We start from the raw sequence: 19,217 nt of genomic DNA, 5'->3' as shown, positions 1-19,217 counted from the left end.
TTGATAAGACTGCCGGATATCTTCCCTTTATCATTAGCTGACTTAGTTGAAACTTTAAACCCCTGTGATCCAGTCTTTGAATCTCCCCGCTAATTACAATGCCCCAGCTATTCACCCTTCACTGGGCAAAAGGGGCCAGGCAGAGCAGCTCACCAGGCAGCTAGGAGGAGGGGAGCTCGTTTATGACCTGCTTTTACTTCTCTATTAGAGAGGGCCAAGACCCCGATGTGGAGAATTCAACTTTTTTTTAAATTTGTGCACCGAACAGAATAGAGTCCTACGTTAGAATGGAAACGAAAGTGTCATATGACTAATTTTCTAAAATAATAAATGGGGGATATAGTTTATATTTAATTCAAATCGTTTTGGTTGTTTTTTATTTCTAGGAATTTTGTCACATTTTCGAAATTTGAGTTTCTGTGTTTTCGTTCAACCTAAGTCCAGCGGAGATGTTTTTTCTGATGCACTCTAGACCCAAACAATGAACAGTTCTAGCTACAATGGTGTTTCTCAAGGAAGCAGCAAGCAAAGACTGCTGCCAAGCTTCTCTTCATCATTTTCCGGACACAATACTTTTTTGTGTTATGCGATGTCCCTCGATTTACTGACCTTACTAACAGTGAACGTGATTTAAAATCCCATGTACACAAAAAAAAGCTCCAGAAGATTGAATACTTGGGTGAAATAGAGCAGGGTTATCCTAAATCTTGTTGCAGAGTAAGTGGAATAGTAGTCTGGTTAGATCAGACTGAGTGCTACCTAGTGTTCAGTCCGGTTTAACCAGGCTAGTAGAGTACACTCACAATCGGGATAATAGTTTTAATTGGATGAGAAGATATCGAAGGGTCCATATAGCACTTCATTTACGATGGTTCATCAGGATGCTATGCATCGTATACCCCTTTCACACTACTAAACTGAGCTGAGCCAAGCTGTACTGTGCTGGCCTGGTGGGGCATCCACCATACTGGAACCGTGCTGGAAAAGACTATGTGAAAAGAAAATATCCAAGCTAGCACTGTACTGTTTGGGTCAGCAGGATACTGTGAAAAGGGTAATAGTGGCCTATACAAGACACATACGTTTGCTATCGCTCTTCCTCTCAAAGTTTCTTCCTTCTAGAGTTTTTCCTGGCCACTGTACTCTGCTTGTATTGCTCTTTGAGTTCTAGGCTGGGTTACTGTGAAGCACTTTGTGACAACTGCTGATGTAAAATGGACTATAACTAAATGTGCTTGATTGACATCTACACATGGGAACTTTTCAGATGTCTCTCTTCTCACCAATAGGTAATGTTGCTGTGCGTGTTGATCACCGTCGTCACAGTTATATTTGCCTTGAAACAGCGCTGCAATGTCAAAGGTACGGTTTACAATCTATCTTCTGTCCTATTGGCCATTGTGCAAAACGAACCAATTATAACACAGAAAGAAAACCGTCAGTACATAAACGCTTTTCAGCTAAAAATAGAAATACATTTCTAGTCTGTAATTGAATGCATTCCCTGTCCAGTTTCTATTCTCTCTTTTGAGAAAAGAAACAAAACTGCTAAGGGTTAGCTTAAACATCCATAACAAACCAATCAGATGTACTGATTCCTTTTTTAAAAATCTGTCAAATGATACCAATTCTGAGTAACATCATGACATTCTGAGTAACGTTGTTGACGTCCTGAGTAACATACTAAAACTCTTCTCATCCCCTATAGTGACGAGCTGTAAGAACAGGTGTGCGACGGGGAGCAGTGACAAGTCTGCGTCGTGCCACTGTGACCTGTCTTGTGAGAAAGAGGGAAACTGCTGTCTGGATTACACTGCGGTGTGCGTAGACCCTGGTAAGTCCAACAGCCTACACCACGTGTTACTGCAACACTACACTGCCAGAGGTATGTAGAGCAGGAGAGCACGGGTCAGGTTACCCACCAGCGCTACTTTGTTGTTGTTCGTCTTCTTTATGTGTGTGTGTGTGGAGGAGGAGGAGTGTTCATGTGTGTCAGTGGAGGCTGCTGAGGGGAGGACGGCTCATAATAATGGCCGGAATGGAGTCAATGGAATGGTATCCACCATACGAAAGCACGTTGTTGATGTGTTTGATTCCATTGACTCCATTCCAGCCATTATTATGAGCTGTCCTCCCCTCAGCAGCCTCCACTGGTGTGTGTGTGCGTGTGTGGGTGGATAGACTCCTCTACAGATTACAAAAACATGTTTTATGTGGACTGGAATGTTCACTTCGGATGCAATGTTGACTCTGGGAAGAGGCTGACCATCCAGCATCCCCAAAATACCCCTCTTCCATTTTACCGTCCTTGCTGGTCACTGTGGCCAGCCGTCCCCTAGCTTGGGTGTGGTGTGACAATCTGGGCAGTGTTGTTCCCCCACACTATGTGGCTAAATTTTTGCCGCCCAATCAACATGGGACTCGTGTGTTTCCTCTACTTCCTCCAGAGAGGAGCGAGGCCCATTTATAGTGAAGGGATGGTAAATCAGAATTTGTTTTGATTTTCCCCATGATTGCTGTAACACTGAAGCATGTCTCCTGAGACTGAGATTAGCATCCCTCTTATAGACTGTCCACTTGACCGCGGTCAGAGAGAGAATGTTGGTCTGTCTGTTCTAATGGGTATCACTCACTTTCTTTAGTGTAGTGCTTTGTGAGAATATTCGATGATGAGAAACTGTAGTTCACTCATTGATGAAATGTTTGGATACAGGGTAGTCCCAGACAGTGGTAGGAGTAATGACCGACTCCTCAGCTACTGCTGTCTCTCGGAGTTTGTCCATAGGTGACTCTCCTAAGCATACACACACGTACATTCTCTCACACGTGCTCCCCCTTTTCGCTGTCATAAACTCTCTCTCTCCTTCCCTCACTCTCTCTTCCTCACGCCACATATTTTCACACTTTTTCTCCGTCATAATTATGTCTCCCTCTCTCCCCCTCCAGGTCAGCGCTGGACCTGCTCCAGATTCCGCTGTGGCGAGCAAAGGTTGGCCGATAGCCTGTGCTCATGCTCGGATGACTGTGTGAAAGCAGGGGACTGCTGTGCAAATTACCACAGCTCCTGCAAAGGTAAAGGCTATAGACTAAACTGACCCCGTGTGGGTTGCAGTCCCAAAACTACATCTGTGTGTTCAACAGACCTTCATCAAATTTTTCTATCTAATGCTTTTATAGTCCCGAAAGTACAAGCTCCACACCATATCAAAGGCACCTCAAATATTTCAAAGTATTTGGCGCAGGTCTGTTGTGCAATCATAAAGGCCTATACTCAAACAGTGTACCTAGTCCTGTCCGGTGATGGCCCTCCTCACTGCACGTGGTTTAATTAGGATTTCCCTCAGAGAGTTGTTTGTTTAGAGTTGGTAGGGTTGTATGCCTAAGGAAAGTAACGCATACCATATGTTAGGACTTTGCGTTAAGGGATTTCAAGATGTACATTTGCCGCTGAATATACACAGTGTGAATACCACACCTCGGATTGTAAAACATTGTTTTCCCTATAGTTCCTATATGCACTTTGAGATTGTGTGTGTGTGATTTTTGCTTATTGGTATTTCTCTTTTCTAGCTCCTCCTGTGTGGTGGAAGGAATTCCCCAACATAAGGCCCTCGATCTTTCCCTATCCTTGACAGTGTTTAATGCTTAGACCAGTGTTTCTCCACCTTTTTGTACCAGGGACGAACAAACTAGGGTCCTTCCGTTTGACATCTAGCACTTCTAGAACTGATTCAATTGGGTGTCAAGAGAGTTAACCATCTGGGGGACCGGTCAGAAACATCTCAAGGACCAGTCTCGGACCGGGAGCCAAAGGTTGAGAAACACTGGCTTACTTCTCACTCTAACTACCCTAATAAGGCTTTACCTCATGGTCATTTCAGCTATCATTCACCATTCCATAGCTTGCATTAGCCTACGCAATCCAAGCACAATGCTTGCAAGCACATATTAGATTTTAGACTGGTAGATATACTGTAGATTTCATGTGTTTGGTAGTTAGCCACATTAGCCTCAAATTATCCTCCGTGAAGATAGTATGGTTGATGATGATATTTTCTAGTGGGAGTGAAGTCCTGGATAGAAGAGGAGTGCGAGGACATTCAAACGCCCCAATGTCCTGCCAGGTAAGTAGTTTTCCACAGCTACTGCTGTGCTTTCTCTGTGAGAAACACTTTTATACACCACAGTCTGAAGATAGTATCTAATGTTGAACTTGAAGGTCCTCCTGTGGTGCACAGCACCTAGTCCTTGATTGAGATGGCTTGATAGTATATACTGTACACATAGAGTACTGTTGTTACTTAGCTGAAGTCACATTACAATCTGTGGGTACTACACATTGTACAGGACATTATGACGCCAATGTACTGTACACAATTTGAGGCCATTTGCTCTACTTGTAAATACTACTATAGATGTGAGACAAAAAGTACTTTTAAGTGTGAGACAAAACAGGATTAACCCAGTGTGTGTACGCGCACGCTGAGTAGTAAGGCTGTGAGCCCAGACTTGTTAGACTATGGAAAAGTAAATGTCTGGTTTCGTCTCGAGTGCATTTTTAGTCTTAAGTCCTTTCCAAAGGGCTTTGAACTAATGAACGTTGTTTTTCTTTTGATCGTTTTATTTTTTTATTTTTATGACTGACGTCACTCATTCTCGTGTTATTTCATTTTAAGATGTTTCTATTTGGCTGTAACTTCAATTTAGGGTTAATTTTATTAGTGGTTTTCTAATTGTGTAAGTGTTTATAGGACCCTGGTATGACCCTCTCTGTCATGATGTATAGATACGTTTACGCCTATTACAGAACCACAGAGAGGCTTAAAAAACTATAATATATCACTTACCCCTGCCTCAGTTATCTGTTATGTGGAAGAAACGAGGGGGAAAGAAAGAGCAACAGTTGTGTTCCAACAGATATTTGTCTTTATCCTGCATTGTATTTCTGTTCAAAAAGGGAAGGGGAAAGTTTCAGTTTTCAAGGGAAAGGGGGAACCCAGTGTAACCCACAGGCTTAATCTGATTCATCTTGGATGCAGCCATCTAGCCACATGCCTCTTCCTCCCCTGCCCCTCCCCTCCTCTCGCTGTGTGTCTGTGTGTGCCTGAATCCATCCTGCCTCTCCCCATCCAGTCCATTCACGTCAGTTCCCCCCCAAACAAAGGGCTGCTTTGTGTTCCCCCACAAAGTCACAGTACAGCTACTGGAACTGTTTCCACTGTAAACATCTCCACTGTGCCAGACTTAGACGGTTTTAGATTCATGCTTTCCAGGGAAAATGTATATTCTGTTTTTCCCCTAGAAGAGTTTCTAAATGTAACCTCAATACAGCTCATTCGCTGGCTTTGTTTGTGTCCTCCAGTTTTTCCAAACCCCCTCTGATCCTGGTGTCTATGGATGGCTTCCGGGCAGGTTATTTAAAGGCCTATGGCAGTCTTCTTCCAGTCATCAACAAATTACGTAAGTCGGTCCCCCAAGCACACCATTGTTTTCTGGCGTAGAGGGCAACATTTGGAATGAGACGTTGTAATGATTTTTTCTGGTACAAATGTGGTTTCCGGTTGAAGTGAAGTCCGATTACAATCAACTAGTGATGTCTCTTTCTGGTCACAGTAAATCACAGGAGGTCGGTGGTGCCTTTAATTGGGGAAGATGGGCTCGTGGTAATGACTGGAGTGTGATGAGCGCAAACGGTATCAAATGCATCAAACGCATGGTCTGATGCCATTTCATTCACTCCGTTCCAGACATTATTACGAGCCGTCCTTGTAAAAGGATTCTCCTATCGTACCCGAGCCTGGGTTTATACCGGGCTAACATTTGGAATTGTTTTAAGATGATCATACCAAGGATCATTTAGCTATTTGATTTAGAATAAATAAATCATTTGATGAAAGATAGAATTTGGCCTTACCTGCTATTGGCTCATAGAAAGTATCGAATAGCATAACCGATAGTCAAAACGTACATCAAAAGGAAGTCTGCTTTGAAGTGTCTGTCGGAGGGTACAGTGGGGTAAGTTGACCCATTTTTTTTTACATCACTCCTTCAGAGGAAATATAGTATTCTTTCTAACATACAGTGCCTTCGGAAAGTATTGAGACGCCTTTACTTTTTCCACATTTTACAGCCTTATTCTAAAATGGATTAAATAAAAAATGTTGCTGGGCAATCTACACACAATACCCCATAATGACAAACCGTTTTCTAGACATTTATAAAAAAACAGAAATGCCTTATTTACATAAGTATTCAGACCCTTTTCTATGAGACTCGAAATTGAGCTCAGGTGCATCCTGTTATCCATTGATCATCCTTGAGCTGTTTCTACAACTTGTTCGGAGTCCACCTGTGATAAATTCAATTGATTGGACATGATTTGGAATGGCACACACCTGTCTATATAAGGTCCCACAGTTGACAGTGCATTTCAGAGCAAAAACCAAGCTATGAGGTCGAAGGAATTTTCCGTAGAGCACTGAGACAGGATTGTGTCAAGGCACAGATCTGGGGAAGGGTACCAAAAAATGTCTGCAGCATTGAAGATTCCCAAGAACACAGTGGCCTCCATCATTCTTAAATGGAAGAAGTTTGGAACCACCAAGACTCTTCCTAGAGCTGGCCGCCCGGCCAAAATGAGCAATCGGGGGAGATGGGCCTTGGTCAGGGAGGTGACCAAGAACCCGATGGTCACTGTGACAGAGCTCCAGAGTTCCTCTGTGGAGATGGGAGAACCTTCCAGAAGGACAACCATCTCTGCAGCACTCAGGCCTTTATGGTAGAGTGGCCAGACGGAAGCCACTCCTCAGTAAAAGGCACATGACAGCCCGCTTGTAGTTTGCCAAAAGGCACCTAAAGGACTCTCGGACCATGAGAAACAAGATTCTCTGGTCTAATGAAACCAAGATTGAACTCTTTGGCCTGAATGCCAAGCGTCACGTCTGGAGGAAACCTGGCACCATCCCTATGGTGAAGCATGGTGGTGGCAGCATCATGCTGTGGGGATGTTTTTCAGGGGCAGGGACTGGGAGACTAGTCAGGATCGAGGCAAAGATGAACAGAGCAAAGTACAGAGATCCTTGATGAAAACCTGCTCCAGAGCACTCAGGACCTCAGACTGGGGGTAAAGGTTCACCTTCCAACAGGACAACGACCCTAAGCACACAGCCAAGACAATGCAGGAGTGGCTTCAGAACAAGTCTCTGAATGTCCTTGAGTAGCCCAACCAGAGCCCGACTTGAACTCAATCGAACATCTCTGGAGGGACCGGAAAATAGCTGTGCAGCAACGCTCCCCATCTAAATCAAATCAAATTTTATTTGTCACATACACATGGTTAGCAGATGTTAATGCGAGTGTAGCGAAATGCTTGTGCTTCTAGTTCCGACAATGCAGTAATAACCAAAAAGTAATCTAACCTAACAATTCCACAACTACTACCTTATAAACACAAGTGTAAAGGGATAAAGAATATGTACATAAAGATATATGAATGAGTGATGGTACAGAACGGCATAGGCAAGATGCAGTAGATGGTATAGAATACAGTATATACATATGAGATGAGTAATGTAGGGTATGTAAACATTATATTAAGTGGCATTGTTTAAAGTGGCTAGTGGTAAATTTTTACATAATTTCCATCAATTCCCATTATTAAAGTGGCTGGAGTTAAGTCAGTATGTTGGCAGCGGCCACTAAATGTTAGTGGTGGCTGTTTAACAGTCTGATGGCCTTGAGATAGAAGCTGTTTTTCAGTCTCTCGGTCCCTGCTTTGATGCACCTGTACTGACCTCGCCTTCTGGATGATAGCGGGGTGAACAGGCAGTGGCTTGGGTGGTTGTTGTCCTTGATGATCTTTATGGCCTTCCTGTGACATCGGGTGGTGTAGGTGTCCTGGAGGGCAGGTAGTTTGCCCCCGGTGATGTGTTGTGCAGACCTCACTACCCTCTGGAGAGCCTTACGGTTGTGGGCGGAGCAGTTGCCGTACCAGGCGGTGATACAGCCCGACAGGATGCTCTCGATTGTGCATCTGTAGAAGTTTGAGTGCTTTTGGTGACAAGCCGAATTTATTCAGCCTCCTGAGGTTGAAGAGGCGCTGCTGGCGCCTTCTTCACAACGCTGTCTGTGTGGGTGGACCAATTCAGTTTGTCCGTGATGTGTACACCGAGGGAATTAAAACTTTCCACCTTCTCCACTACTGTCCCGTCGATGTGGATAGGGGGGTGCTCCCTCTGCTGTTTCCTGAAGTCCACAATCATCTCCTTTGTTTTGTTGAGTGTGAGGTTATTTTCCTGACACCACACTCCGAGGGCCCTCACCTCCTCCCTGTAGGCCGTCTCGTCGTTGTTGGTAATCAAGCCTACCACTGTAGTGTCGTCCGCAAACTTGATGATTGAGTTGGAGGCGTGCATGGCCACGCAGTTGTGGGTGAACAGGGAGTACAGGAGAGGGCTCAGAACGCACCCTTGTGGGGCCCCAGTGTTGAGGATCAGCGGGGTGGAGATGTTGTTACCTACCCTCACCACCTGGGGGCGGCCTGTCAGGAAGTCCAGGACCCAGTTGCACAGGATGGGGTCGAGACCCAGGGTCTCGAGCTTGATGACGAGTTTGGAGGGTACTATGGTGTTAAATGCTGAGCTGTAGTCGATGAACAGCATTCTCACATAGGTATTCCTCTTGTCCAGATGGGTTAGGGCAGTGTGCAGTGTGGTTGCGATTGCGTCGTCTGTGGACCTATTGGGTCGGTAAGCAAATTGGAGTGGGTCTAGGGTGTCAGGTAGGGTGGAGGTGATATGGTCCTTGACTAGCCTCTCAAACCACTTCATGATGATGGAAGTGAGTGCTACGGGGCGGTAGTCGTTTAGCTCAGTTCCCTTAGCTTTTTTGGGAACAGGAACAATGGTGGCCCTCTTGAAGCATGTGGGAACAGCAGACTGGGATAAGGATTGATTGAATATGTCCTTAAACACACCAGCCAGCTGGTCTGCGAATGCTCTGAGGACGCGGCTGGGAATGCCGTCTGGGCCTGCAGCCTTGCGAGGGTTAACGCGTTTAAATGTTTTACTCACCTCGGCTGCAGTGAAGGAGAGCCCGCAGGTTTTGGTAGCGGGGCGTGTCAGTGGCACTGCATTGTCCTCAAAGCGAGCAAAAAAGTTATTTAGCCTGTCTGGGAGCAAGACATCCTGGTCCGCGACGGGGCTGGTTTTCTTTTTGTAATCCATGATTGACTGTAGACCCTGCCACATACCTCTTGTGTCTGAGCTGTTGAATTGCGACTCTACTTTGTCTCTATACTGGGACTTAGCTTGTTTGATTGCCTTGCGGAGAGAATAGCTACACTGTTTGTATTCGGTCATGTTTCCTGTCACCTTGCCCTGGTTAAAAGCAGTGGTTCGCGCTTTCAGTTTCACGCGAATGCTGCCATCAATCCACGGTTTCTGGTTTGGGAATGTTTTAATCGTTGCTGTGGGTACGACATCGTCAATACACTTTCTAATGAACTCGCTCACCGAATCAGCGTATTCGTCAATATTGTTGTTGGACGCAATGCGGAACATATCCCAATCCACGTGATCGAAGCAGTCTTGAAGCGTGGAATCAGATTGGTCGGACCAGCGTTGAACAGACCTGAGCGAGGGAGCTTGTTGTTTTAGTTTCTGTTTGTAGGCTGGAAGCAACAAAATGGAGTCGTGGTCAGCTTTTCCGAAAGGAGGGCGGGGGAGGGCCTTATATGCGTCGCGGAAGTTAGTATAACAATGATCCAAGGTTTTACCAGCCCTGGTAGCACAATCGATATGCTGATAGAATTTAGGGAGTTTTGTTTTCAGATTAGCCTTGTTAAAATCCCCAGCTACGATGAATGCAGCCTCAGGGTGTGTGGTTTCCAGTTTACAAAGAGTCAGATAAAGTTCGTTCAGGGCCATTGATGTGTCTGCTTGGGGGGGAATATATACGGCTGTGATTATAATCGAAGAGAATTCCCTTGGTAGATAATGCGGTCGACATTTGATTGTGAGGAATTCTAGATCAGGTGAACAGAATGACTTGAGTTCCTGTATGTTGTTATGATCACACCACGTCTCGTTAATCATAAGGCATACACCCTCTTCTTACCAGAAAGATGTTTGTTTCTGTCGGCGCGATGCGTGAAGAAACCAGCTGGCTGCACCGACTCCGTTAGCGTCTCTTAACCTGACAGACCTTGGGAGGATGTGCAGAGAAGAATGGGAGAAACTCCCCAAATACAGGTGTGCCAAGCTTGTAGTGTCATACCCAAGAAGACTTGATGCTGTAATCGCTGCCAAAGGTGCTTCAACAGAGTAAACAGTCTGAATACTTATGTAAATGTGTTATTTCAGTTTTTTATATTTAAACAAATTGGCAACAATTTCTGCAAACCTGTTTTTGCTTTGTCATTATGGGGTATTGTATGTAGATTGATGAGGGGGAAAAAACAAATTAATCAATTTTAGAATAAGGCTGTAACGTAATAATGAGGAAAAAGTCAAGGGGTCTGCCGAATGCACTGTACATTGAGTGTATGACCTCTTCCTAAATATTTAAACAAAATTAAATAATTCATTTTGCGTATGGTTTCCTAGAAACGAGGGTGGCTCAACTTACCCACTCTCCCCTTTTATACAGTATACGATTTTTGGGGATGGGCACTAAAGTACTTAAATGATAGATTTTTTAAAAACTGGTTCCCGGATCTCCTGGTCTGACAAACACAACTGTAGCTCGGCCACCTTCCACCACAGATGCGTAAAGCCGGCAGATGCAGTGGAATGAGATGCAGCCCATGCAACAAAAAAACAACTCTCTAGTTGAAACAGTCTTGTGACATGCATGAGACCCGGTTTGAACTCAGCCAGTCATGAGCTTGGTTGTGTTCCCCCGGCTCAGACGTTGTATGCATCAACCAATGGTTGCGTGCCACATTATTGACTGGCAGATTGCTATAACATATGTGGTTAGCTGATACATAAAATACCTATCCAGGCTTTGTAAGATCTGGCAGGCGTCAGCAACGCCTGGGCTGAGGAACGCGCTCCTTGTTTCTTTGGCTACTTGCGTGTTTGGCAGTCTGACATCCTTTCAAACAATTTCAGGGAAGTTATTCTGTTTAGGTAAATGCTCCTAGGATCCTATCACAGCTGTTTCTTTGGCAGCTTTTCTTTTTTATTTGATTTGACTTCATTCTATTTCAGGCAACTGTGGCACCACTACCCCGTACATGAGACCTGCCTATCCCACCAAGACCTTCCCCAACCACTACACCATTGTGACTGTAAGGGTCTCGCTCCTCTTAGTTTATATGTAACCAGTCAGGCATCAGTTACTTTGGTAAAGTATTGTATACACAACTTGTTTATTTGAAAATTGCTTCACTCTTTGGAATCCACTTTTCTTTTTTTAAATCACCTTATCCATCTTAGTACAGTCACTTACCACAAATGATCCCCCCCAAAAAACTCCTCTTGTGGCTTGATGGCTCGCACATGCTGCTTCTGATGAGAAACTGTGGTTCGAATGTGCAACTCTGGGCAGTGATTTTTAGCTCTACTGGTTTACCCAACCCTTTCAGTTAACCACCAGACTTCTCTTTCAACACGCAGTGTTGTGGCTCCGTGTGATGAAATGATGAAGTCAGTTCAACGGTAGATGTAAAAATAACTTAGCCCACTTAGCCCTGCAGCTGTCAAAGCACCGGGTGTGTAAACCGCTGTGTGTGTTACTCCCACAGGGTCTCTACCCAGAGTCCCATGGGATCGTGGACAACAAGATGTACGATGTGACCCGCAACGCCTCCTTCAGTCTGAAAGTGGCAGAGAAATTCAACGCCAAATGGTACCAAGGAGAACCAGTGAGTGAATACATTGGAATACGAAGGAAAAAAAACGGCCAACATTGGGTGTTAATTACATTTGTTTATTGGTACAGCTTATTGTTTTTAGCAATGTGGCCCTTGTGTTTTGTGAAATTGAACTTGTGACCTGAAGAGGGGGGCTTGGGATGACATGCGTACTCTTAGACAAGGAGCCGCAGACAGGGATTAGTGAACTTTTCCTCTGCAAAACATGGAGCTGGAAAAATGGATGAGGAAGATGAATGTTATTGAGGAAGTTTCCCTGAACTACAGTTCCCCTGTACTGTGTTTACTAAAAACCCTAACGATAGGACATAATGACATTACAGAACTGTGCCAAATAATAACATTCTGTATACTTATTGCACACATCTAAACATCGACTGAGAAATACCAACTGACGAGGAGAAAATGGCGCTCATACAAAGTCTCAGCCTTGTCACAAAACACACTGGATATAATGATATATAAAGTATTGAGTGAGAACAGTAGTTATGGGTCTTTGATCATGATGCCCTCTAATGAGTTTTCTATGAAAAAAGTGTGTTAGGCAGTTGTTTTCTGTGACAGTTCTCCTCTTTATCTCTCTGAGGTGGCCGAATTGCTCAGCTCCACATAATAGCACATTTTATATGTCACGTGCCGAATACAACAGGTGTAGGTAGACCTTACAGTGAAATGCTTACTTACAAGCCCTTAACCAACAATGCAGTTTTGAAAATAAACAAAAGTAACAAATAATTAAAGAGTGGCGGTAAAATAACAGTATATACCCTACAGGGGGTACCGGTACAGAGTCAATGTACATGTAGGTAATATGTACATGAAGGTAGAGTTAAAGTGACTATGTATAGATAATAAACAGAGAGTAGCAGCAGAGTAAAAGAGGGGCTGGGGGGTAGCCATTTGATTAGCTGTTCAGGAGTCTTATGGCTTTGGGGTAGAAGCTGTTAAGAAGCCTTTTGGACCTAGACTTGGCGCTCTGGTACCGCTTGCCGTGCGGTAGCAGAGAGAACAGTCTATGACTAGGGTGGCTGGAGTCTTTGACAATTTTTTAGGGCCTTCCTCTGACACGGCCTGATATAGGGCGGCAGGGTAGCCTAGTGGTTAAGCGTTGGGCTAGTAACCGAAAGGTTGCAAGTACGAATCCCTGAGCTGACAAGGTACAATTCTGTCGTTCTGCCCCTGAACAAGGCAGTTAACCCACTGTTCCTAGGCCGTCATTGAAAATAAGAATTTGTTCTTAACTGACTTGCCTAGTTAAATAAAGGTAAAAAAAAAATAGAGGTCTTGGATGGCAGGAAGCTTGGCCCCAGTGATGTACTGGGCCGTACACAATACCCTCTGTAGTGCCTTGCGGTCGGAGGCTGAGCAGTTGCCATACCAGGCAGTGATGCAACAAGTCAGGATGCTCTCGACGGTGCAGCCGTAGAACTTTTTGAGGATCTGAGGACCCATGCCAAATCATTTCAGTCTCTTGAGGGGGAAAAGGTTTTGTAGTGCCCTCTTCACGACTGTCTTGGTGTGTTTGAACCATGATAGTTTGTTGGTGATGTGGACACCAAGGAACTTGACGCTCTCAACCTGCTCCACCACAGCCACGTCGATGAGAATGGGGCCGTGCTCGATCCTCCTTTTCCTGTAGTCGACATTCATCTCCTTTGTCTTGATCACGTTGAGGGAGAGGTTGATATCCTGGCACCACACGGCCAGGTCTCTGATCTCCTCCCTATAGGCTGTCTCATCGTTGTCGGTGACAGCCATTGTCATCGGCAAACTTAATGATGGTGTTGGAGTCGTGCCTGGCCATGCAGTCATGAGTGAGCAGGGAGTACAGGAGGGGACTGAGCATGCACCCCTGAGGGGCCCCCGTGTTGAGGATCAGTGTGGCGGATGTGTTGTTACCTACCCTTTTCACCTGGGGGCGGCCTGTCGGGAAGTCCAGGATACAGTTGTAGAGGGAGGTGTTTAGTCCCAGGGTCCTAAGCTTAGTGATGAGCTTTGAGGGCACTATGGTGTTGAACGCTAAGCTGTTGTCAATGAATAGCATTCTACCATAGGTGTTCCTTTTGTCCAGGTGGGAAAGGGCAGTGTGGAGTGCAATAGAGATTGCATCATCTGTGGATCTGTTGGGGCGGTATGCAAATTGGAGTGGGTCTAGGGTTTCTAGGATAATGGTGTTGATGTGAGCCATGACCAGCCTTTCAAAGCACTTCATGGCTACAGACGTGAGCGCTACAGGTCGGTAGTCATTTAGGCAGGTTAACTTAGTGTTCTTGGGCACAGGGACTATGGTGGTTTGCTTGAAACATGTTGGTATTACAGAGTCGGTCAGGGACAGGTAGAAAATGTCAGTGAAGACACTTGCCAGTTGGTCAGGGTATGCTCGGAGTACTCGTCCTGGTAATCCGTCTGGCCCTGTTGCCTTGTGTATGTTGACCTGTTTTAAAAGGTCTTACTCACACCGGCTACGGAGAACGTGATCACACAGTAGTCAGGAACATCTGATGCTGTCATGCATGTTTCAGTGTTGCTTGCTTTGATGCGAGCATAGAAGTAATTTAGCTTGTCTAGTAGGCCCGTTTCACTGGGCAGCTCGCGGCTGTGCTTCCAAGGTGACATTCCCAAATGAATATCGCCCGTCGTACTCACCCCGGTCATCATGAAGTGCTTCGAGAGGCTGGTCATGGCCCACAAAGGCCAGCATGCTAGGCACACTGGACCCACTCCAATTTGCCTACTGCTCTAACAGATACACAGAAGATTACATTTCCATCGCTATTCACACAGCCGTAACTGTACAAGAGGAACACCTATGTGAGAATGCTGTTCATTGACCACAGCGTTCAACACTATTGTTCCCTCCAAGCACGGATCCTGGACTTCCTGATGGGCAGACCATAGGCTGTGAGGATTGTGTCCTCAGTTCTCTGCTGTACTCCCTGTTCACCTATGACTGCGTGGCTTTGCACAACACCAACTCCATCAAGTTTGCAGACGACACCATGGTTCTAGGCCTGATAGCCAACAACGACAAGTCAGCCTATAGGGTGGAGGTAATTGAACTGGCATTGTGGCGGGACAACAACCTCTCCCTCAACATCAGCAAAGTAAATGAGTTAATTGTTAACTACAGGAAGTAGAAGAGGGAACATCCACATCAACGGGACTGCAGTAGAGAGAGTCAGCAGATTTAAGTTCCACTGCATCCACATCACCGAGGACTTGACATGGACCAGCACCACCACTCTTGTCAAGAGGGTGCAACATTGTCTCTTCTACTTAAGGCGGCTGAAGACATTCGACATGCCACACCGGGTCCTCTCCAAATACTACTGCTGCACCATCGAGCGCGTCCTAAGCGGTTGCATCACGGCCAGGTACGGGAATCGCTCCGTCCACAACCGCAAGGCCCTCCAGCATGTGGTGAAGACGGCACAGTACATCACTGGGACCGTGCTCCCACCCATCCAGGAGATCTACTCGAAGCGGTGCCTGAGGAAGGCCACAGCATCATGAAGGACCCCCAGCCACAAGCTGTCCACTCCCTTACTGTCTGCCCAACAGTATCAGAGCAAGAGGTCTGAGACCAACCAGCTCAGAGACAGTTTCTATCTACAAGCCATCAGACTGCTGAACACTTGAACTGGACTTGACCACCTGCTCCGATTCTCCGCACCTTAGCACACATGCACTCACGCAATCATACAGACGTACACACGCATACAGTGCATTTGGAAAGTATTCAGACCCCTTGACTTTTTCCACATTTTGTTTTGTTGCAGCTTTATTCTAAAATGGAATAAATTGTTTTTTACCCTCATCAATCTACACACAATAAACCATAATGACAAAGCAAAAACCCGTTTAGATTTTTTTGCAAGTGTATTAAAAATAAACAGAAATGTACACATTTACATAAGTATTCAGACCCTTTACTCAGTACTTTGTTGGAGCGCCTTTGGCAGCGATTACAGCCTCGAGTCTTCTTGGGTTTGCCGCTAAAAGCTTGGCATACCTGTATTTGGGTAGTTTCTCCCATTCTTCTCTGCAGATCCTCTCAAGCTCTGTCAGGTTGGATGGGGAGCGTCGCTGCACAGCTATTTTCAAGTCTCTCCAAAGATGTTCGATTGGGTTCAAGTCTGGGCTCTGGCTGGGCCACTCCAGGACATTCAGAGACTTGTCCCAAAGCCACTCTTGCGTTGTCTCTGCTGTGTGCTTAGGGTCTTTGTCCTGTTGGAAGGTGAACCTTCACCCCAGTCTGAGGTCCTGAGCGCTTTGGAGCAGGTTTTCATCAAGGATCTCTCTGTACTTTGCTCCGTTCGTCTTTCCCTCGATCCTTACTAGTCTCCCCGCTGAAAAACATCCCCACAGCATGATGCTGCCACCACCATGCTTCACCGTAGGCATTCAGGCCAAAGACTTCAGTCTTGGTGCCTTTTGGCAAACTACAAGCGGGCTGTCATGTGCCTTTTACGGGGGAGTGGCTTCGTCTGGCCACTCTACCATAAAGGCCTGATTTGGTGGAGTGCTGCAGAGATGGTTGTTCTATTGGAAAGTTCTACCATCTCCACAGAGGAAATCTGGTGCTCTGTCAGAGTGACCATTGGGTTTTTGGTCACTTCCCTTACCAAGGCGCCTCTCCCCCGATTGCAGTTTGGCCAGGCGGCCAGCTCAAGGAAGAGTCTGAGTGGTTCCAAACTTCTTCCATTTAAGAATGATGGAGGCCGCTGTGTTCTTGCGGACCTTCAATGCTGCAGAAATGCTTTGGTATTGTTCCCCAGACACAATCCTGAAGCGATAGGAACTGCAAGCAAGTGCCTTAGAAATCTAGATCCACATAGAAAACCCATTGAAAGGAGAGTGATCTCAAAAAAATAAATCCTGGATGGTTTATCCCCGGGGTTTCGCCTGCCAAATAGGTTCTGTTATACTCACAGACATAATTTTAACAGTTTTAAGAACTTTAGAGTGTTTTCTATCCAAATATATGCATATCCTAGCTTCTGGGCCTGAGTAGCAGACAGTTTACATTGGGCACACTTTTCATCTCGTTGTGAAAATAGCGCCCCCTAGCCTTAAGAGGATATTTAAGGCAATTGAGACATGGTTTGTGTATGCCATTCTGAGGGTGAATGGACAAGACAAAATATTTAAGTGCCTTTGAACGGGGAAAGGTAGTAGGTGCCAGGCGCACCGGTTTGAGTGTGTCAAGAACGCCAAAATTGCTGTGATTTTCATGCTCAACAGTTTCCTGTGTGTATCAAGAATGGTCCACCACCCAAAGGACAACCAGCCAACTTGACATAACCGTGGGAAGCATTGGAGTCAACATGGGCCAGCACCCCTATGGAATGCTTTCAACATCTTGTAGAGTCCATACCTTGACAGATTGAGGCTGTTCTGAGAGCAAAAGTGGGTGCAACTCAATATTAGGAATGTGTTGCTAAGGTTTTGTACTCTGTGTGTGTGTATATACATTCATGCTCACACACATTGCAACTGCTGCTACCAGACTCTTATTATCATTGCTAAATACTGAATAATTTTAACAATTTTTCCCAAAATGTTCCCCAAAACACGTGTAAATATTGGACTATGAAATTGTGCCCTCCTGTAGTATACTTATGCTCAAATGTTTATTATATTCTACTGAGCCAGTTACGTTATGTTTGTATCATCTCTTATTATTTCTTGTTGTTGCATTGTCGAGAAGGACCTTGCGAGTAAACATTTTGCTGGACGGTGTACATTATACCACGTGTGTATCCATATGACTAATACAACTTGAAACATGCTCATGACTATAATTAGCCATGTGTGAACGCAGTCAGGAAGATTACCATAAATAGTGTTATTGATTAACATATACAGTAAGTAGGCCAATTCTATATCACTCGTTAGGAAAAATCTTAAGCTGTAATGGATAGTACTGCTTGGTCTGATCAAATGAACATCATTTAATGATATACAGTATGTAATGAACCATATGTAGGTCAGTTTTGATACATTTATTGGGGGGAAAAAATCTTTAGGTGTAATGGATTAGGTATTGCTTATTTTGATGTATTAGAATGAATGAGAAATTAGCTGTGTATAGGACTCTGATGCTCTTTTGACTACAAGTTCACCTCTACTATCTCCCTCGCACTCTTGCTCTCTCTGTAGGTTTGGCTCACTGCCATGTACAATAAGCTGAAGTCAGCCACATTCTTCTGGCCGGGTGCTGATGTGGCCATCAACGGAAGATTCCCCGACTTCTGGAAGATGTATGACAGGTGAGAGACTTGCATAATGATATGTCCTGTTTGTGGGCACAATAAAGAGGAGTATCTAATAAGATAGCTAATGATCCTATAACGAATACCATTTTTTTTTTTTTGTAGGATATAAATTATGAATGTTATTTGGAGCATTTTTCTGCAATGTAGTGTGTTCAAGCTATCCATAGTGATACTAAGAATAAAAGTGTTTCTTTCTACCAGGAACATCCCATTCGAAGAGAGAATCTCAACCATATTTCAATGGCTGAATTTGCCTCAAGGGGAAAGGTATATTATGCATCTCATAACCATTATATACTGTAATCCTAATTTTGAAGGACTGACCAAACACTTACATCTTTTGAGAGGACTCTTTTACCTGAGTGTGTAATCTGTGTCCCTTTTTTTTCTTTCTCGTAGGCCTGATTTCTACACTCTGTACCTGGAGGAACCAGACTCTGCTGGCCATCGATACGGACCAATGAGCAGTCAGGTAGGATCCAGCTCTACTCATTAAACCGACCAATCCATTGAGGAAGTAATTCATGACCAATCAAAACAGGCCCAGCAAAGGCACCCTCTGTGCGGTCTGAAACAACAGGTTTTCAGGGGAAATGGAAAGAGAGCCTGTGTATCGCCTTTGTCGTAACCTAACGTAGCAGGCGTACTGAGCAGCGTTTTCTTTCTGGTCCTTAAGAGAAAAAAAATACTATTGGGGGAGATTATCTTTTGCACCGTTGTACCAATCCAGTAAATGTGGAGGAGGAGTTAAGATGGAGTGTCGCCTTGTTAAAGTCCAAAAGTGGAAGTCCAAAAGATAACCTCGACTTCCATCTTAACTCCTCCTCCACATTTACTGGATTGGTACAACGGTGCAAAAGATAACCTCCCCCAATAGTATTTTTTTTCTCTTAAGGACCAGAAAGAAAACGCTGCTAGGTTAGGTTACGACAAAGGCGACAAATTAGTCAGCAAGAAATGTGGACCTTGTATAGATGGTGTGGTGGTTAGCAACAAAACCAACGCGTGGCAACTATGGGACAAAAACAGACAGCTTGACTTAGATTGACATGTAAACTATA

At 44.9% G+C, this 19,217-nt stretch overlaps 1 protein-coding gene across 3 annotated transcripts in view; it reads left to right on the top strand.

The window, feature by feature from the left end:
- LOC129824824 (ectonucleotide pyrophosphatase/phosphodiesterase family member 1-like) overlaps nucleotides 1-19,217 on the top strand; it is a 132,753-nt gene that overhangs the window by 71,875 nt on the left and 41,661 nt on the right. For all 3 annotated transcript variants that reach the window (XM_055884329.1, XM_055884327.1, XM_055884328.1), the window contains exons 2-11: nucleotides 1,290-1,362; nucleotides 1,709-1,834; nucleotides 2,947-3,072; nucleotides 4,061-4,124; nucleotides 5,363-5,460; nucleotides 11,214-11,293; nucleotides 11,750-11,869; nucleotides 18,041-18,150; nucleotides 18,358-18,423; nucleotides 18,556-18,628. In XM_055884329.1, coding sequence (XP_055740304.1) covers nucleotides 1,293-1,362; nucleotides 1,709-1,834; nucleotides 2,947-3,072; nucleotides 4,061-4,124; nucleotides 5,363-5,460; nucleotides 11,214-11,293; nucleotides 11,750-11,869; nucleotides 18,041-18,150; nucleotides 18,358-18,423; nucleotides 18,556-18,628 — 933 coding nt within the window. In that variant the 5' untranslated portion in view covers nucleotides 1,290-1,292. The remainder of the gene's footprint in view (nucleotides 1-1,289; nucleotides 1,363-1,708; nucleotides 1,835-2,946; nucleotides 3,073-4,060; nucleotides 4,125-5,362; nucleotides 5,461-11,213; nucleotides 11,294-11,749; nucleotides 11,870-18,040; nucleotides 18,151-18,357; nucleotides 18,424-18,555; nucleotides 18,629-19,217) is intronic.

The sequence above is a fragment of the Salvelinus fontinalis genome, chromosome 27 (genome assembly GCF_029448725.1).
Source record: "Salvelinus fontinalis isolate EN_2023a chromosome 27, ASM2944872v1, whole genome shotgun sequence".
NCBI lineage: Eukaryota > Metazoa > Chordata > Actinopteri > Salmoniformes > Salmonidae > Salvelinus > Salvelinus fontinalis.
Note: the sequence above shows the minus strand (reverse complement) of the source record. Positions and strands in the feature narration are given on the sequence as shown.